This window comes from Lipophrys pholis (genome assembly GCF_963383615.2).
Source record: "Lipophrys pholis genome assembly, chromosome: 22".
Taxonomy (NCBI): Eukaryota; Metazoa; Chordata; class Actinopteri; order Blenniiformes; family Blenniidae; genus Lipophrys; species Lipophrys pholis.
Window position 1 is genome coordinate 8,333,170 of NC_137644.1, and position 21,841 is coordinate 8,355,010.

Below are 21,841 nucleotides of genomic sequence, written 5' to 3' on the forward strand. Positions count from 1 at the left end.
GTGCAGCCAAAATGACTCGGGAGTCAAATTTAAGGGATGGCTAAATATTATAACTATATTATGAGCACAAGCAGGCTTTTTCAAGGTGATGAGGCTTAATTGACTGAAAGTTTTGATCACAAATGGCCTCATTTCTGCTGCATGCACGATTCGCGTTAAGCTCGCCTTTAACGACGAGTCATGAAAAACAATACGAGGTATCCCATTACAAGACGTCCGGGGCACGATCACGATGCTCCAGCTGCTTATGGATTCAATGGGACAGATAATTCTGCTCTGAAAGGCATTAGCAGGCCATGTGCAAATGTTTACTGGCTTTCATGCCACAAGTCAGATGAGAAACATTTTTTTCCCCCCTGTATGGGGTCAATAAAACTTCCCCGAGCAGTCAGAGTGGTTGAGAGAACCCCCACGTCCCTCTTTACAGCTGTGAAGATAAAGCATGGCTTTGGAAATCCCCCTGCCCTCCACACTCCTCCCACCTTTGCTCTGTGAAGTTTTTAAACATATTTTCCATCTTCATTTAAATTTAAGACAATTATGCCAAATCAGTTTCATAAAGAGATAAAAGATGTGATATGAAGAGGACTTTGTCCAGTAGAATGTGAGTAATTATCACTCATTAGGCTCGTCTCAAATATCATTACGGGCTCATAAAGGAAGCAGCGGCGATGCATACAAACAACATCACAGGCACTCATTTTGTTGTGATTAACGAAAAGGCAGACGAGAACAGAAATCTTAGATCATTAGTTTTCCCTCGGCGCGTGAGGAACATGGTTTACAAGATGAACCATGTTCCTTCGGCGCAAAATTGTTTCATAAATCATTCTCCTCAGAGGAGACCTGAAGCACTTTGGTCCGAGGTGTGTTTTAGTTACTACTTTTTATTAAATTTTTTTTTAGAAATGTTAAAAAAAACAGTTTAGGACTGCAGAATCCATAATGTCGCCAAAATGTCTGAATTGAAGGACTGAGGTCTGACGCATGCTGAGAAGAAATCTCAGGCTCAGAGTCACTAACTAACCTCACGTGCATGTTCTGGGACTGTGGAAGAGAAAGAGAGAATACTTGGAGAAAACCAAAGCCAAAAAATAAGAACATTTTTCCTCATAAAATGAAGAATAAACCTGAGATAAGTAAAGCAGAACACCAGAGGTGGAAACCTCTTGTTTGTTCACATTGAAAAATCTTGAAACATCTCGTGAAGCGTCTGTAATTAACTGGAAGCTCTGCATGCTGCCTCCAACGATCGCACCCGTTACCCTTCGATTTCTATGTGAAGCCACCACCTACAGTAGGAGCAGCTTGTTGTGAAAAAAAAAAAACAATCAACAGCAACAGACGTACTGTGGTGCGGCGGAGCGAAGTCACATCCACCTCTGAAACAATGAGATGAAACGGTGTGTAAAGAAGGTCGGCGGCGCCTTCACAGGCCGACAGGCTGCTTTACAGACGCCGGCGTTTGTTTCTGCCTTCTGAAGCTCTGCCGAGAGCAGCCGGTGCTTCACCCGTCAGGTCGGAGACGGCTTGATGGCGTATATTACTAGGTTTTCTGGAATAGAAATATTTATATTCACTGCCACTCTGCTTCTTCTGTTGACTAACAGAAAGACGCTCAGCCTGACACTGAAACTAAATCCATTCGGAGACGCCGCTGACCTTTGCCGGCGAGTCTCAGCGGTGTCTGTGGCTCTCGGGCAGTTGGTATTATGATTGGTATGCGACATTACGTTGCACAAAGACTCTGACTGTGAACTACAAATAGGTTGCGGGGGGAAAAAAAAAAAAGCAGAGTTGAGCTGAGAAAGACTCATACACTGATGAACATACCAGCGAGCGCCGCAGAATTTCTTTACCCTGATTATTTGGTTTTGCCGGTCATGCAGCTTAAGCGCTCTTCCATACTTTCCACGTTGCGTATCCGCAGGCCGCTTTGGACTCGCTTATACTCGGTTCACGTTCCATAACGTGACGATCACACAAATATTTCCACCTCTGGTGGCAGGCGTTCTCCTTTCCTGAAGTTGTCGATATTTCACGCCAGGAGTTCTGAGCTGTCCGGCTACCTTTATGTTCTTTTAAATTGTGATTGCACAGACGGGTCTCCTCGCAGAAGAGCAGATGCATGCCGATGCGCAAAGTATGAATCTGAATTGAGAAAATCGAATAAACTACGGTGGTACGTACTACCTGTGACCACTAGATGTCACTGTACTGCACCCGGATGCAAAAGGGAAATTTAGCCTAAAACAGCAGAATTTAAACTTAAATTCATTCCAGTTCAGATACTTTTGTGGTATAGAGTTAAAATAGAGTGGAGGCTTTGTTCCCATAAGTCGGAGGTTTGCAAACCACAAAACACCTTAACCTGGATACAAAAACTGTATCTTATGTTGCACTTATTTTCACTTACATTTTAGGAAGGAAAACATTTCACTCCATTTTCAGCTATTTTTGGAACTGATTTGATCTTTTTTTCCCCACCATTCCTTTTGACATTTGAACTTTATAACCATTTTGGCTCTTCTGTTAGCAGCTGTGCAAGTATTTTTTCTGTTTTAAATCTTTTTTTGTTTTTAGAAATTCCCATTTTAGTTTTTTTCCTTTTTACACAGTTAGCCGTTTTCCTATTTCTTGTGGTTTTACCTATTTTCTGAAAGCCATTTAAAGCCATGAGTTAAAAACCCTTTTGAAAGTGACTGGTGTGTAAATAAGCTGAAAATAAGCAAAAAATGTTTATTTTCGTATGATATAGTGAAATCTTCTGGGAGCCGCTACAGAAGGGCTAAACAACCACATGTGGCTCCAGGGCTGCAGATTGAACATCCCTGCCATAAATCTATGGTTCCCAAAGTTTTCTATTTGGAACTGCTCCAGATTCCCTCTCAGCTGCAGGCCAAGCTTTCTAATCTCACATACATCTATAGCTTTTGTCTTTCTCAGAAGCAATTTCACAGGGAGCCAAACATCAGTGGAATATGAAAAGAAGACTTCCCTTTGTTTCATATCTGTCTTTCCATTGGTCCAATCCCTCCCAGGGGATTTACACTGTACATCAATATACAGCATGTTAACAATACACAGCATTTACAACAAATACTCAAGTAAAGACGTTCACACACACACATCCGGACCTACAGGAGACTTAGAGTCACTAATCAATCCAACATTCACATCTTGGGATTATGGGAAAAAAGCCAGCATCACCAAAATAACCTTTAAAGTCCAGGGACAACATGCAAAGTCCTGCTCCAACAAATTCCCTGCAGTCCAGTAGAACTCTGCGTACCAGCTTCCACTACATGGGAGGTAAAGTTCACACGTCGTCATGCGGAGGATGCCGCGATGAATCGGTAGCAGGTAAAGAGCCGAGGCATTTAACAACAAAGCCGCGCGGACAGATCTTATCGCCGCGGCTGATGAACAGTCACCATTTGCCGCTCCGAGATTTAATTAAAATCTCTAATCTTCACCGCCGGAGCTTCGGCTGAGTCATTGCAGACTGATGCACCACCTCCACACTTCAACAGGCAGGTGAAGCCACAGCGGGCTCACACACTTCTGGTGTGTTACTACAGTGAAGCCGCACGTGTGCTGCGGTATAAAAAAAAGTGCACTTACAATGTTTTCATGGAAGTGGGGAAAATGCAACTTTTAGAAAAATGCTACAACTCCATCTCTGTGGCAATGCGGTAAAACAAAAACACGTACTCATCATCGTTAATGTTTATAGCATATCTCTGTGCACATGTGTGTTGTTTCATTATAAAAACAACCAACACCACCCCCTAGTGGCCTGGCATGCTAACTACACCGTTTTCAGGGTTTCTGCGAATGTCCACGTAAACTTTGCAGTGTAAAAGTGAAACTTTTCTGCAACGAAAATGCAAAAATGTTTTTACTTGAAATGTGTGAAGGAGGCCTCAGTCTCCTAAAATCAGGTAGAGGAAAGTCCTTTGTCGACTTCTCAAACCATTCAAATTCTGAAGTCATCAATGACAAGTCATCAGCAACATGGGATTAAAACGTCTGGATGACTTCAAACAGGAACGATTTGAAGTAAACCTTCCACAGGTTGCCAGCTCTGCAGCGCGCCACGTCACGCCTGACACACACTCGCAGAGCAGAAAGCCGTCACCTACCTGTCGATCCTGCGAACAGCGGTGACTCACGGCGGAGTGCAGCACATAATTATGATTGTCAGAAGGGCCTCGCGTTCAGAAAAACACAGGACTGAAAGCACTTTGGGTCCATTTACCGCGAGTTTCAAGGAAGAAAAAAAAAACGTGCCACTTTTGACATGCTTTGATTTTAGGGGCTTTTATTCCCGGCCTGCAGAGAGAGGGTGAAGCTCCTCATACATATGAAACTGACATGATGGAAAAAGAAAAAAAAAAAAAAAGAAAAAAAATCTAGAAGGGACTTTGAAAATGACATTCACTTCAATCCGACTCTGTTGTTGACCGCGAGCAGACACGGCTCAGCGAGCAGATACGCGCATTCTTAAATAAAGCGAAGCAAAGTGGTTCCTGTGTAAAGAGAAGGCAGGAAGGTAAACAGTAGGGGAGGATGGTTAAGCCATTGTGGAGAATACTTCCATCCGCCCCAAAATCACAACCATGCACACACAAACTGTGTGCGCGCCACCAAAAAGACTCTATTTTTATTGTGTTTCATTTCTTGTCTTCAGAAAAGTCTTGAAACAAGACGGGAAACTTTTCTGACATGCATGTCCAATCCCAGCTTGACAGCTTGTTGTGGGAATCTGTCGCATCTGCAACCAAAGTCCACGTCAGTCAAAGAAAGAGCTCGGCACACGCCGTCACATCGAATTAAAGCTGCAGTCAAATTGTTAACCAGGTCTGGATGTTCCTCGTGATCCAAATTCATCGAGGGGTCTGCACTCTGGTGATAGAGCAGGTCGATAATCCTCCAGCCCTCAGGTGGGCAGCAGAATCGCTGAACCGTACTTCCCCTCTGATTGTGTGCAAACGGCTTCACCTGGCGGCTCTAAACGGCCCAAAGTGACTGATGACGCAAAGTGCTTGAAAGCTGCACAAGCGGTAAAGGCGCTCTGTAAGTGAAGTCCATTACTGCAGGACTGTACATCTGGAAGCACACACTCTGTCACAAGACAGCGGGGAAGAACGGGCACATACACCCATCAGCCATAACATTATGACCGTGCATCCACCAAACCTGGTATTCTGTATCGTCCCCTTTCGCCAACTACAGCCCTGAATCATCAAGACGCACCCTCTAACAGACTTCTGAAGGTGTGCTGTGTTATCTGACACCCAGATGTTACCACATCATTTCATTTATGAGCCGTGGCCTCCATTGGACCACTGCTCTCATACTTCTTTGAATGACTTTTGATAGATACTGACCACTGCAGAGCAGGACCATCGCATAAAAGTTGCAATTTTTCAAACAGATTCTCAGATTTGAACACTTCTCAGGTTAAAATATTCACTTCCTGACCGATAATGTGCCGTTATACAGACATAACCAGTGTATTTCACTAAAGGGTGTTGATATACATCTTAACAGACCGAGGCCATCGCTCTTACCTGTCCCGCCTCTCTGAACCACCAGGCTGGTCTCCGCTCCGACCGCACACTCCTTGAGCAGGTCCACCACCTGCGAGTGTGTGAATCCCTGCACCGGCTGCTTGTTAATCTCCACAATCAAGTCTCCCTCGCACAGACCGGGGCAGCCCTGCGGCTCCAGGACCTGCTTGACCCGCTGGCCCGTGGCGCTGTCCGCGATCGTGAAGCCAAAACCGTCCGCGCCCTTCACCATGGTCAGAGTCAGCAGCTCCCCCTGCGTGGCCCCCGACGAGGCCATGGAGACGCTGTCCGGCGGCGTGGTGCCGGTGGTGGGGGGCAGCGAGCCGTCCAGGTGGGTGTCGCCCGGGTGCGTGGTCAGCAGCTGCTGCTGGGCGTTGACCTGGTCCTGACCGGCATCCGTGACGAAGCGCGCCGTGCGCGTCAGGTAGTCCAGGTAGTTGTCGTAGCCCGTCCTGCCGTTCACCATGATGGGCCGCTGCTCCATGATGCCCAGCGGCGAGATGATGGTGGTGGTGGTGGTGTTGTTGTTGCTGTTGGCGGCGTCTTCCGGATCGTACGGCAAAGGGTAGCCGCGACACAACACCAGCGTCACACTTTGGCCGATGGGCACCGACTGGAAGAGTTTGACCACGTCGGCGTGGGTCGTACCCAGGACGCACACGTCGTTGATGTAGACGATGACGTCCCCTGCAGAAGACGGAGCAGCACACAATGTTCAGGTTTAACGAAGGTAACATTAGAAATAATGGCGGTACATATGAGCAAGTAGCACTATTAATTTTTATGATTAGATAATAACCAAAACCCACGCTTAACGTCCTATTATCTTATTTCATTTTGTGCTTTAATGAGACACAAATTCACAATTAAATCGTTGCTAGTTTAATCTGAAGTATACAGCTGTTGGTACACGTGAACAGCAATTAATCTGAAATGAAAATGCATGTTGATATTACAGCTGAATCCATCAGTACATTATGTGATCCCATATATTCAGAGAGGTAGAACGCATGTGCATCTTCCTGTTCCACCACTTTATGTGTGAATGCGTCGATGGATGAGGGAAAATTAACAGTTCAATATCAGGAGTTAAAGTCACATGACACCACATCCGCTTCGTGGATTAAATGTTTAGCCAATCGGACAGAAAACTGGGTTATGACATTTTGTCACAGGAACCGGCTGAATTTCAATACCAGCATCAAAATGGAAATCAAGGGTGATTTTACTGACATTTCTGATGTCAGGTGTAAATTATTCTCCATTTTTATGATGATGTGCAACAATGAGCAGCAAACTTCCAATGAAGAAATCAGTCTTCGTGCGATCCCTCAAAAAAAGATGTCGTAAAGCTTCTCGCAGCTTAAGTCTGCTGACATTAAGCTCTGAATATCACAGCTTTGGTTGTTTAATCAACTCCTCAGCGTTTCTGCCACTGTCGTGTAAATGGACATCGATTAGAAAACACTGCCGTGTGAATGTGAAGCGTTTCTGAAAAACAAACTGCAAAAACTATGAGCTTTCCATTGAAACTTTATCATGTAAACGAGGCCTTAATCTACAAGTTTTTGTATTTCACTTTTAAACCGCAGTCTCATGATTGAGCCCCTTTCATAGTGAATGTGACAGCGTGAAGCCCTCTGACATTGCTGAAGCAGTGAAAAAGAGTCAAGTCCATTAATGATCTTCAACATAAATAACAACAATAGATAAATTCTCTCAGTGACCAAGAAAATGGAACTGCAACTTTTATAACCAGTCATTTGAACTATTGACAGTTAAAAATCTCGATTCTGAGCCATGCTGGCTGCCTCATGTTTCGAGAAAACGCCACAAAGTGGCTCCCCCAGTAATTTATAAATAAGAGTTTCTAATTATCTGTGTTAATTTCTAACCGTTTTGACCATATTTCCTATGTACAATACTGTAATTCATGTACTTTCAAACATGCTTTACCCTATTTCCTGGACTACACGTCACTCTATTTTTAGTTGTTTGGCCAGTAATGTGACAGTATAAAAGAAATGACTTGCATATCAAAAAATACAGTTCATACCATCTGTGACCACTAGGTGTCACTGTATGACAGCAGGAAGCTGCTACAGTACCACAAAACAACCTCTGATACTGCTGTATTTGACAGAAAAATGTCTCCAGAAAGAAAAATGTCCACTTCAGACAGAGTTCAGAGTGTGTGAGAAACTTGTGAGGGACTGGAGGATAGCAGAGAAACCGTTATCGGGATGAAAAAAACAAGGAAGGATAATTGAGGATTAAAAGTGTTTTTCACAGATGATTCTGTTATATTTTTTTCCCTTCAGTTTTCTTCGACTGTAATATTACAATTTTATCGTACAGCACCTTCTAACTGTAGTTATCGGTGGCATACAAGGAGTTTATTTTCATTCTATTGAATTAAAACTGATTTAATCTGCTTTAGAAGGAGATCACTTTGGAGTCCAAGAGAAGAGAAATTGAGGCACGTTTGATGTCGAGGCAGCTTTTCTTATATGTAATCTGCTGCACACAACAACACACAACAACACCAGCACTGTTTCTCCTCGGAGTCCCCTCAAAGCGAGACGCCATTTCTCCAGATAAACGCCACCACAGATAATGTCTTATCTGCCTTTTAAGTGTAAAATAGTACCGAAGACCATTGGCTAAAATGTTTGCCTTTTATGGGCCTGAGTGGCTTTCCGAGCGTGATAAAACCTCGCTCACAATTAAACGTACACACACACACACACACACACACACACACACACACACACACACACACACACACACACACACACACACACACACACACACACACACACACACACACACACACACACACACACACACACACACACTTTTGTGCTCTGTGGAGTTTTTTTTTTCTTTTTCTAAAAACTTTGGCCATTCAATCCACATAAAAGTCTGACAAACAGCATTACCTGGCATGATAATGAAAACAATTATTTTGTAATTGCGAACTTAATTGTGTTGCTCTTTGGAGAGAGGGCAGGGGGAGACTGTGTGTGTTCTTTGTGAGGAGACGATTGTAAAGCAGAGCATGTGCTCCAGTGATTGGCTCTCAATCTTCCCGTCCAATTCTCTTAAAAAAAAAAAACCTGAGCGGGAGGTTATAACGGTGTGTCACTGGCACTTTTTCGATCTCCAAGTGCAGCTGGACGGTTTGACCTCGCCGGGAAGTTAAGATATCCCTGTTGCACGCTGGCGATCTGCAACTTTCAGTGTCTCCGTCGGTATCGACGACGTGAGCTCGCGGCGGCCCGACGTGACGGACTTTCTAATTAATCTGGGTAAACGCGGCCGACATTTGCCTTGAGCAGCAGTGTCGGGATCAATAGCCGAGCGCCCCGGCAGAAAACAAATGATGGTGCCATGATCTGGCGGCAGCCTCGCCGCCGTCCCTGCATGTTTCAATCCTCATGACCGGAGAGGAAGGATGGAGACATTGAGAGGATGAAAGCCACCAAGTGGCAGACAGACCAGATCGTTTGGTCTTTCTGCCAAAGTTTGACAACATCCGCCTCTGCCCTTGTTAGTCTGAACCGCTGCTTTTGGTCGGTGATCTTTAAATGACACAATTTGCAATTTCACTTGGCACGCGCTTTTATCCGACGGGACGCACATCTGAGGGTTCAGTGAAATGTCACTGGTGATCCTTCACTGATGACTCTATTTTGCACCCGGTGCAAAGACGAAACGTCTTTAGGGTATTTTCAGAGCGTCCAGCGTGCACACGCTCTTTCTACAGCAGATGAGCTTCCATCTATCTGTGCTTCCGAGGACATTTTGGTGATAAAACGAGGTGCGGCCGGTGTTACAACAAACTGACAACTCAATTTAACAATCCTGTCAACTAAAGCTGAACCCGCTCTACGATCTCTGATTTGTCTAAACACACAAGACACACCAGAATAAGAACAAAGAAAGTGGGTTTTTTTTTTTTACATGTGCAAATCTAATTCGGACAACTTAAAAGCAAGTAAAGGCTTTCAAAAGATTTTTGGAAAGCCGCTGAACGGGGTCAATGGCCGCATGTTGGAAACTGCTGATTTAACGTGTTCAGTTCCATTTACATACTTTGATGGAGGCTAATTGCTCTTAGGACTTTGCAGGTTTCTTTCCTCTACGGCCCTCTTCACACAACGACATTTCAAGTGAAGGTTTTTGCCTGTTTGTTTCAGAGAAGTTTCTCATTTATGCCACGAAAAGGGCAGAAACGCTGAACACGATGTAGTGAGCATGCCAGGCCACGAGTAGGCGCTGTTGGTTGTTTTTGCAATGAAACCACACGCGCATGCAGCAGAGAACAATAAGCTCTAAACGTTAACAATGGCAAGTCCACAGCCATTCATATTTAGTACGGCCGTGGTGCGCGTGACGAGTGGCAGTTTTTCAGAAAAGTTGCATTTTCCCCGTTTCCACGGAGACAGAGTCGGAGCTTTTTCGAAGAATTCCACCTTGGGAGCTGTTTCGTATCAGTTATTTGATATTCTCCCTAAATAAAGACACGGTGACGCTGCATCTCACTGCAAACCGTCGAGACCACACTGCACTTTTGAAAAAAGCAAAAAAAAAAAGTCATCCTAACACACACAAACTTGCAGCCTCCACTGAACAAAAGCCTCCGCCACGCTGAGACTCTTCACTGCTTTGTTATCATGGTCCCGTCTTCTCAGCGGGGCCACTGAGACCTCTCATTATGTTGATGGACTCGTGAACACACCATTAGACAGAGATGAATATGTCAGAAGGAATATGCACGGGTGGCCCGGTGACTGATGGCGCCAGCTGAGTGCGGCCTCGGTCCCGAGGAGAGCGCGGCACACGGCGGAGGACGGGGTGATTCCAAGAGTCCTCCACATGAGACCCGCAGAGGACTTTTTAATGGACAGAGAAAAGACTGTTTGATGACGGTCGTGAGTGAGGGTCGTTTTTCTACTCTTTTTATCCACATCGGCTCTTTTGATCATGTTTCGATGGGCTGCTTTTATCCAAACTAAAGAACCTGATTCCTATTACTGTCTCGCCTCGGGGATATTTGATGAATTTGCTAATATTAAGACATTTTTTAGTTGAATTTGATTCATGCAGGACGTTATGGTTAGCGTCCAGCAACCCTGAACAGGACGAAGCGACGGCATAGAAGATAGATGAATTCAAAACAAAACAGACCAAAATAGTTCCTCCTAGAAGTTACGTTTGTTTTATTTCTCAAGTCCTTCTTGTTTGGACATTTGATGAGGTTGAATCATACATCCACATGTGTATTGTTTTATTTCTATTAGTTTTTTTCCTTCTTGTGAAATTAAATGCATTCCATTTTTCTGGAAAACAAATTAACATTGAACATAAAAGCAGATAAAGCACGTAGAAGAGCTTTTGGGGCTCTGTTTTGATGATCAAAAGCACACAGACTAAATCAAAACCATTTCAGATCATTAGAACTGAAAGGAGCCCAAAACAGAAAAGATGTCTCCCCCAGATGAATACAAATTCTCCTCACAGCGTCCTTAAGGACTCCTCAGACTCGGCTCCTGGAATCTTTACCCTTTTGCCCTCAGGCAGGTGCTTCAGGTCCCTCGGGACCAAAAACCACGAGCAGCGTTTTCTCAGATGTGTTTCCCTTTTGAATTCTGACCCTGACATCAACTATTCTCAATCTGAACTCCTCCTCCTGCTGACCCCACCTCTACTCATGCACACCCATTCTATACCGTACATTCAGTGCATAATCTCATTTTGCATAGTCCTGTATTTAGTCTAGATTCATTATAACCCTGTATATATTGTTGCATTTCTGGTTTAAATGCAAAACGACTTTTTGTTGCACTCGACTTGTATATGTGTAATGGATGCAATATGAATCCCAATCCTATAAATGAAATGTTTCCAAGTTAAATGCCACTTATAGGTAAAAAACTGACCAGGAAGTGAGCCAACTTAGCCTTACACAGAGCGCCATGTTAAAAGACACAAAGCAATGTGAGGAAACACAAAGTAAAGTAAATGAGCATAACTCTGACTCCATGTAAACAAAGAGAAACGCCACTTTTTGAAACGCTGCTACTGCACATGAGCCGTGGTAAATAGTTCTTCTGCACATTCTCAGTAGAAGTACAATAAGAACAATGCTTCCTCCGGAGTGTCATGACTCCCAGTCCACATTCTCCTGGGACTTGGTAGTTTTGTAGTTGACCGTCACCGTAATAACAATACAACTTGGTCGTCTGTCCATATGAATGTCCGTGTTCTCCCATTGTTTATGGCTTTAGCGGATTATTCTCTGCGCACATGTGTGTGTGTGTGGTTTCATTGCGAAAAGAATCAACAGCGCCAACTTGTGGCCTGGAATACTAACTACATTTTCTTCAGCCTTTCCGTGTAAACGGACATCAATTTCAAAAAGTTTTTCTGACACAAAAATAAATAGTTTTCACCCTATTGCTCTGTAAACTGGGCCTCATTTTCAGTCCGTCAGTGTTGAATTTGCATATTTCCTTCGGTCCATAAGTGCGAATGTGACTGTTTCTCTCGGAGTGTCAACCCGTCCATTTCATGTTTCGATGAACAAAGGATGGATGGAGAAACTTCACTGAAAACCTTCAAATGTATTTCAATCGGATTCTAAAGCAAGAGTAGCCATAAGCTGCTACATCTTTAGGAATTCTATTTAGAATATTGAGTGTGTTTTTGATAAAGAATGTATAGATTCTGGGATCCAATCCTGAAAGCCCCACATTCCCAGTGAGCCACACTGTGGAGTTTCAATGTGAGGAGTTCAGTAACTGAATGAGAGCTGCAGCAGTTTGAAGCTCACTGTACCAACAGACCTACTTAATTTCCAACACTGCCTGCGGCATTTAAAGTGAACCTCTCAACCCTTTTTGCTTTGCAAACATATAAAATACATCAGAGCCAAAAAAGCTGCACATGAAAAATGAATCCCGGCCACATTCCCGCCCGGATGGAGCTGCAATACAGGCAGTCGTCATGTTATAAATGAGATAAATGATCCTCGACATGCTTCGACTGTGTAATCACATAGAGGAGGCCGCCAGGAGGGGTCAGAAGGTGGCAAGCAGCAGAAATCTCAAATTGGGAGTTTCACACCTCTGCAGGCCCGTGTTTCCCTGCGTGTGAGCTCAGAGTCGATCCGGCTCTGTTACAGCAGAAGTAGGACACAGAGTCTGAGGAGGGGGGGTGTGGATGGAGCGAGAAACAGTGGGAGAGTGAAGGAGTGATTTCTCAGTTATTTCTGGGGAAAGAACAGACAAAAAAAAAAAAGAAAAGAGAGGGGGATTCTACAACAAAAGCATGGAGGATGGCATGAGATGATAGAGAGGAAAAGGCCTTATGTGCAGTATTACGTGCAGGATTGTCCGGGCAAGCTTTATTAGTCACCGGGGGATCTATTTTAGGCTGCTGCACCCACACAAAAAAGGAAAAGAAAAAAGAAAAAAGAAAAACGATTATGACCTAAGAAATGTGCGAAAGTAGGAGTCTATAAGAGAGCAATTCAAAGGTGTTTTAAAGAGGAGGAGTGAGCATTACTACAGAGGAAACTCCCTGCCCGGCTTACATTATGTGTGATGAATGACCGCTATAAGCTCTGCCTTTGCACGGGGTGCAAACAGACAGACACATCGCTGCAAAGTGACAGCGCCACGAGCACGCTCCATCTATTCCCCCCCGACCTTTACCACAGATGCTTCGTCTCTGCCGTGCACGTCTCCGCGTGGATTCCCGCGCACGTGTGCTGCAGTCCCAACCCCCATGTGGCCATAGCCAGGAGTTATGGGGCTTATAAAGTCCCTTTCATGATTAATGGAAGAACAAATCTCCGCAGTTGTTACAGAGGCATGCATGCATAACCTCAGACAGAGCCAGCTCAATGCACGGTTCAGTGCAACATATGCAGACACAAATAGTGGATTATATGTAAGTAAATGACACCTATTGATTTCTGGGTTTCTTCAGAATGAAGTTATAGAGAAACACTGTGGTAGAAAAGCTGCACTTCCTCCCAGCTAGTCCACCGCGAGAGAACCTGTACCCCTCTGTCCTCTCTATTTCTCTCTTTCTATCCCAGAACCCCAAACAGAACAGAAGATAGTCTCTATTGAACTGAACCAGTGCATCTGACTGAGGTGTTAAACATGAAAATATGAAGATAGTTTAAAAAAATAATCACATTTGACTTTCTGATACGCTGCTACTGCGCATGCACACCGCAGCCGTTGTAAATAGTTTTTCTGCACATGCCCAGTAGATGGACAATAAGAACAACGTTTCCTCCAGAGTGTCATGACTCCCAGTCCATGTTCTCCTAGGACTTGGTAGTTTGGTAGTTGACAGTCACCGTAATAAAGGAACAGCACTCACTAGTGGCCCAACATCCTAATTACATCAAAACCTTGTGTAAATGCGAAACTTTTCTGAAACGGAAACGCAAAAACGATGCGCTTTTACTTGAATCATTGTGTAAACGAGGCCTAAGGATGTTGATATATGACTGAAGTAGAGAAGAGACGGCCACAAATCCTTTTTTTTGTTTATATTCAAGGAAGAAAAGTGCGACTCAATCCAAATAGATGCCAGGTGTGAGGTGTTTTTCTTGTCCTTGGGGTTTTGTTTCAGTTCAATATTCAGCGAGCGGCTGTGAGCGGTGTTAATGTGCGTCACACTGCCACTTCTAACCTGAGGCTTCCTGAGTGGATGAAGAGCTGCTGTTGTTTGTAGGACTGAGTCTCAGGTGGAGGGTGAGCCAATGCCCGAGGCTTACCTGTGGCCATCTTCCCGTCGGCTGCGGCGGGCCCGTCGGGGATGACGCTCTTGACCTGGAGGAACTCGTCGGGCTCGTCGCCTCCGATTATAGTGAAGCCGAAGCCCATGTTGCTCTTCTGGAGCGCCGTTGATAAGAAGCTGCCTTTCAGCTGCGTGGGATCCCGCGTGAACAGCGGCTTTTCTACAAAGGACACAAACAAAAATGATTAACAAAACCTCTCACAACACCATGGCTTTGCGGTGGAGTTGGTGCGGGGCAGTGCGCACAGGGTGGAGGATGAGGAGGAGGAGGAGGAGGACGAGGAGGAGGAGGAGGAGCATTGGTAAAAGCTTATCCATTCATTTATGGGTGTGGCCACGGGAAAACTGGCAGGGCCGAGAGCAGAAGAGCAAACTTGGACAACAGGTGGGGGCGGCGATGCTGAAAGATGCAGGTGAAGTTGAAGTATTTTGGCTCCCGTGCAAAAGGTTTAACCGCAGAATCCTCCTAAGCTATGGTTGCTTCCTCGCGGAGAGAGCGTCAGCGGTGCGGGTCTTCATTCCGGTCTCAGAAGCAGCAAAACTCAGCGGATGACATGCTGTCAATCAGGGGGTTCAGCTCCTGGAGGAGGAGATGCTCAAAGGGGGAGGGGGGAGTGGGGGGAGGGTTTAGGGGAGAGTTTCTGCAGGTGGGGAAAAATGGAAGGTTTCTGAAGGAGCGCCATCAAGCGTAGCCAGACAAAACTAAACCTCCCGTCATTTCAGAAAAGGTCAGAGTTTACATCCTGAGAACCCGTCATCCCATGCCAGGTGATGCTGCTGGTCACAGCGTGCGATCATCTCACGACTCCTTCGTTCGCCTCGGGGGGGGAGAAAGCTCATCACCTGACATGCTCACAGGAAAGGTGCGCAGGCCAGGCAGCCATGAGAGCGGCGGTCAGCCCTCCGTCTCTTCTCTCCTGGCCTACTTACTGACAACGTGCCACAGGGAGACGGGGCTGCACACGGGCTGCTCCACCACCACCGTGCACGCCGCGGCGGGAAGCGGCTGCTGCTGCCGCTGGTGGTGATGATGATGGTGGTGGTGGTGGTGATGGGGGCATGTATTCATCCGCCGGGTCAGGACGCGCCTGAGCGGCGAGGCGCTGGCGGGGGATGTGGAGGCCGCGTATGCGGCGTTGAGGGCGGCGGCTCTGCGGCCGAGGGGTGGCGAGCAGGACAAGTCGCCGAGGCTGTGGCAGCGCTCCGGCGCCGAGCCGACCTGGGCCAGGAGCGAGCGGGGCAGGGAGGAGCAGCGGCTGGCATCCTCCACTGAGTTTGAAGGGGCAGGAGGAGGAAGGATGATGGAGGTAGAGAGAGAGGCAGGAGGAGAAGTGAGAGCCTCACTTGGACGTAAACATAACGGCACAAACCTCCACTTCACCCGTCCAGACACCTTATTATTTTTTCCAAGGTTTGCTGGAAAATGGGTGAAAGTGAGAGCTGGAATCAGGCAGCAGAAAACATTAATCAACAGTGAATCACCTTTAAACCCACATATTTTCTTTGTACGATACCTTGTCATGACTAATGACTGCAATTATCAGGCTCACCGGAAAAAAAAACCCAGCAGGCCAAGTAATGAAGTTGATGTGACGCATGTAACTCATCTAATGCAGGGAACAACCTTGATCTCCTAATATGAGCTCATGTTTGTGTTGCAATGGAGATTCGGGTTTTCTTTGCTTGTAATAAGTTTTATTTTTCATCACAGGTCTAATCTCAGTCTGGTTTAGCTGGTAAACTACTACCACGTTTGAAACTAACACACCGATTTACATACATGACGGGAGCATAAACGGGCCTTTCCTGGTGATACTACTGTGTACGCTAAGACAGGCAGGAATATGTATGGACAGGAGGCCTCGGGCAGTTTCTGGATATGGATCAGGCATAAACTAGCCTTAACGATGCTGTGAACAAAATTAAAAAAAAGTGAAAATGAAGCGTCTCAAATCTACACAACTTGAATGTCTGTGTATTCTCATTGTTAATGTTTAGAGCGTATTGGGTGTGTGGCTTCAACATGCAAACTGCATCGCTTTCAGCGCTTCTGCCATTTCCTTGTCATCGGACATCGTTTTCAAAACGCCGCAGTGTAAACGCGAAACTTTTCCGAATCGAAAACGCAAAAAAGTTGCGTAGACGAGGCCTAAGTTAGCAACTTTATTTATGTTAGACTTTACAGTACTGCTGCAAGTTATTGATTATCAGCTGGTTTACTGATCTTTATTGGTAGCTTCTGATCCTCTGCAGTTTGATAGAAGATTTCTTGAAAACTTCGGGCCCTGATTGGCTGGACTACTTTTCCTACATTTGACACCTTTCAAAGTGAAAGAAGTGTCTCCCTAATGTACGCTGTATATAAAAGTCCAGTCTGCCCTAAAACTGAAGGAGCGAGGCCTCTATTCTGCCCCAAATTCATCTGGCAGCCCGACGACCAGCCAAAAATACAGGCTGAGTATTAAAGCAGCGTCTTCAGCGACAAGAAGAACAAGGAGCCGCGCGACAGATGGTACGACTCCCACAAAGCCCCGATGTGAACACGGAGGAGTCGACCTGGGATTTACATGAACAGAGAGAGAGAGCAGCTGAGACCAGATGAATCCAAGATGGGTATCCTCAACTTTCAACGGTTTTCATATGAAACCGTCTGCTGCTGGTTTTACATGTGAATTCACATTTTCTTTAGGTATTCTGTGGGTTTCTAAGCTTCGGTTCAAATATGAATTGAGAATTCTTATTTTGAAGAGAGCATCTGTAATTAAAGCTATCAGAAGAATTTAAACGTAGAAAATGTTTCCAAAAAACTGATATGAAGCAAGGTAAGTTTATTTAAAAAGCCCCAATCGAGGGAATTTAAAGTGCTTCACAAGAATGTAAATCCGATTAAATAAAACATTGAACGTCAATTTAAATAATATTTGAGATTCTCATTACATTTACTGCATTCATGGTAGGAAAATACACAAACAAGGAAAAGTAGCAAATGCCCGCATATATGTTGGTTTAACAAATCTTAATTTAGGCTTGATCTTTGTGGAAATGGTGAAAAATGTAAAGTTAACACACATATGAAGACGTCCGGATGTTCTTACCTCTGTAGATGGTGGGAAGGGGCAGTGAGGACAGACCCTGGCTTTGCATCTGCTGCTGCTGCTGGAGCCTCCTCTTCGCCTCCAGGACTGGATTCTCAAACTGGGTCCGCCTATTTATATGACTGCGACCATATCGGAAAGAAAAAACCAAAAAAAAAACATCACACACGCTGCACTTAATCGAGCCTCCCGTCTTATAAACCGACTCTCCTTCTGCTCTGGCTGTGATCGTTAATCAAACGTTACGTAACGTCCGCCGAGCGGCTCTGGTGGGTAAAAGACAGAAAACAATGGTTGATTGGGGCTTTTTTTACTTGTTCACTAGAGGAAACCTTCACAGTGAATCCCTCCAATGTCTCACTTTATTTTATTTTTTTTAATTTAGCTTCAACAGGGGAAACAGTCACAGACCCCAAATATTGTCATTTATCAGTGTGACATAATGAGTCATCATTATTTACTTTCTTCAGAAACACACATTCAGACACACACACACATGCAAGTGTGCACCCGTACAGACACACGCACACACAGACATACACGCCCGCACACATGCACAAATGACACGTGCACACTCACACATGCATGTTCCCGCGCGCGCGCACGCACGCACCCACGCGCACGCACACACACACACACACACACACACACACACACACACACACACACACACACACACACACACACACACACACACACACACACACACACACACACACACACACACACACACACACACACACACATACACACACACACACGCACAGACACTCCTTATCTTTTAATGAACCCCGCAGCATCACAGAACTAATCACCAAACAGCTCGACTATATTTTTACATACTTACATAATTTCGAGGTCTGGAAACTTTCTTTTATATTATTTATGGAGACAATAAGAGCAGCTGGAGGCGAGGCAGGGCAGCGCATACTGTAAGTGTCATCCTGCAGGTTTTTTTTAAGCAAAGTCAAGCCCCCCCCCCCCCCAGTTTGGCTAAAAATAGAGCCACGTCCCTGCAACCTGGAGTGGAGAGCCAAAAAGAGAGAGGACGCACCCTGAGCAGGGAGGGGACGCCACGCTGCAGCTGCTCGGACACAGATGAGGAATACTCGTTGGTCCTGAGCTCACCTGCACATGTACACTGATCTGTGGTAACATCCGACCACCTGCCCGATACTGTCTCGGCCCCCTCTGGCCCACTTCGGCATCAAATCCTTTAAGGGAGTTGTGAGGACCTTCAGTTTTTAATGGTCCCATTCCCTTTGTTGGTGTTTTGGGTGGTGGGAAGCCAGAGTCTATGCTGCAGTAGCTCGATTGGAGGTCAGCATCGACTCCTCATGAGTCTGTCACCCAGGACTCATCGTTAACGCCGCTAAACGCTGGCGAGAAAGTCCCATGGCGTGCAACTTAAATCTTATTAGCCACAAGTGAAATGACCTGAATCTATTGGGGCGTCGCTGCACAGCGGTTTACAGGTCATACGGTGACACCAAGGTGAGAAAAAAAATCTAAAATATTTAAAGCTCAAGACCATGGAGCATCAGGAGGATTGTAATTGCCATGAAAAACGACTAAAGCGAGACGAGAAGGACGATCTGTGCAGGTAAGAAGGAGACGGGGCGAGAGATGTGAGCTGATGACATGACGCCCTGCTAATAAAACACGTGTCGACATTTTATCTCCTTTCTTTCTCCCTGTTCCTCTCGCATACGTTCTATAATACAGGAAATACAGATAGAAAAACACACACACACTTTTATTCACACCTCGGGGCAATTTAGGGCCACCAATCAACCAAACATACATGTTTTTGGACCCAGATCTTCCTGCTGTGAGGCGAGAGCACGATCCACTGCTCCAGCCTGCAGCCCTGGTTTAATACCGTCAGATTGAAAGACTGCAAGCTGCCATCTTTTCTAGCAGAATCATCCTTCGACTTGACTCGTACAAAGTAAAAGGCTTAATTCACCACTCAGTGGTCATAATGCTCTGGCTGATGGGTGTACCTGCGCCATGAGTGTTTCAGACAGCAGGTGAGAGAGTAAAACGGCTCGCGGCAGACAGAAGGAGTATTAACATGTGATTAACGCCGCAGCCTGAACAGGAAATCAAAGACAGACTTACTCCACATAGTAGCTGCCGTAAATGGGGTCATCGATTTTCTCCCAGCCGTACGGAAGCTCTGTAAGAAAACAAAACAAAACAAGACAACTGTAATGAAGGCGCTTGTGTATTCAATGAACTTCCAGCGGCAGCATATTGATCATGGCATGAAAACCGCTTTAAGTTTGCAGCATAATTTAACAATAGTTCATTAACAGAGATCGGATGGCGCCGTGGCGCGTTCGACTGGAAGGGATCCGTGTTCCTCCGCAGCGTGAGCAGACTTTAGAAATCTCATCTTTCATGAAAAATTGATGGCAACATGACACAAGATAAAAACACGTCTGCGTTTCCACGGCAACTTGTCACAGTGAGTGATTTAAAGAGGCTACTGGCTCTTTAAAGGGAGAAGAAATGAAGATGCAGAGCAACACCAAATATTGATAGATCTAGTGGCTGAGTTTAAATCTGTGAATTATTTATGCCGTGTATCTTCTCCAAGCTGTAAATATTGTGTTTTGATGTGGGAACTTTGCATAGATTAACACACGCGGGTGAGAAGGAGCTGGAACCTCGAGGCCTGTTGAACCTTCGCGGCGGCAGACTCCCGTTCAGTCGGATGTTGGTGGAGAAACTTTATCAACAATAAATAGCGGGCGACACTCAGCCGCTGACAAATGACGGACGGATTAAACAACACGGCACTTGTGGTGTAGAATTTGAATGACATATCAAAGTGTGAATGTCAAGCGTCGGTGCTGAAAGAGCGAATCACGGAGCGTGCGCGGTGCCATTAAACGCAGAGTGCACGAGAAGCACTGGGCAAAACTCACTCACGTAATTAATCACCGATGCCATTATTTGTATTCTGACTCTGGAGTGAGACGCTTGCAGGAATGAGTATTTAAAAAGTGGAAAAAGCAGTTTTTAGGCAGAAATATCAAATTTCAACGTGTCTATTCAAAAAAGTGATCTCGCGCACATGAAAAGATGAATCCAGAATTTCATAGTTTTCTTATCTTATCTTATTGACATTTACTTTTTAACCAAATTCTGATGCATACTTTTTATTTCTTATTTACACAAATGATTCCATTTATTAAATAATTAGTGCGTGAAAACCTATTTTGTTAATGTATATATACATATGTGATACATCATTTTGTGCAATATATTTGTATAGGTAGAAGTTGTATTTATCTATTTATTCTAAATGTATACCGTCTTTTTGGTAAAATTTTGTATTTAATTCATCATCATTCATTATAACGACACTATTTCGTTCTTTCTTTTTTTTTTTTTGAGGACCACAATGGAAATAAGTCCCTTTTATGACCTTTTTAGTGTCATCCTCGGGATCTTTACATGCCATCATATTGAATAATATACATTTCTATGTTTTTATTTTGTATGGAATATCCAAATACGTTCAGTCAATCAAATCATTGCTCTGGCTGCTCCCTTTGTTACACGAGTTGCCTTAGTCGTCGCATACTGCACCAACGTTTTTTGGTTGTTATGCCACATGCACCAGTTTGTAGATCGACATGTAATTTCTTTGTAAAATACCAAACTTCAATGAACCCCATCTTAGGACCTGTTTGCATCGTTCAAGTGAAAAACGTGTCCTTTTTGCATTTTCCTTTTCAGAAAATGGGCCTTTCAGTAAAAGTTGATTATATTTATAGCCTCTAGTTATTTTGTTGTGTCGTAGCAGGATAGGTCATCTGCAAACATGCTGAACTTTAAAAAGCACAGAGGACCAAACAGCGTAAAATACAGAAGAGTAGCTCACTAAAGATTACAGCAAAAAAGGCGATAAAGTTTTTATGAGCAAAATTTGTCTAAAAGCAGAATAAAAATCCAATAAAAACACCAATTACATCCCAACATAAAAACCTGTTAACATTGGGAAGGTCAGCAAAAGCATTTTATTATCAAGGGATTCCATATCTGAATAGTTTATGGTGAAATATGAAGATGCCGCGTGACACAATGCGTGGTCGGCCTCCTGCTTCCTTTGGTAAATATGAGGAGACGTCATTGTTTTTAATAGTAATGACAGTGAATTAAATAAAAATCAACTTGTTTCACCCTCTCGGGCAACATTATGTTAACGCTCGTCAGTCAATCAAACAAACTCCTGAAACGTTACAAGCAGCTCTGCCGTGATTGATGAGGCCGTTGAAGCGTTATTTCTCCTTCCAGGTAATTCAGCCGCGGAGATTTCTGCACCCAAAG

The 21,841-nt window shown here is 44.7% G+C and overlaps 1 protein-coding gene across 1 annotated transcript in view; it reads right to left on the bottom strand.

Moving 5' to 3' along the window:
- The window catches only part of LOC308127197 (membrane-associated guanylate kinase, WW and PDZ domain-containing protein 2-like), an 84,771-nt gene that overhangs the window by 29,094 nt on the left and 33,836 nt on the right, over positions 1 to 21,841 (bottom strand). Inside the window, exons 5-8 of the mRNA XM_080492068.1 lie at positions 19,622 to 19,679; positions 17,498 to 17,619; positions 14,380 to 14,562; positions 5,577 to 6,263 (exon numbers count right to left, since the gene is read on the bottom strand). Coding sequence (XP_080348194.1) covers positions 5,577 to 6,263; positions 14,380 to 14,562; positions 17,498 to 17,619; positions 19,622 to 19,679 — 1,050 coding nt within the window. The remainder of the gene's footprint in view (positions 1 to 5,576; positions 6,264 to 14,379; positions 14,563 to 17,497; positions 17,620 to 19,621; positions 19,680 to 21,841) is intronic.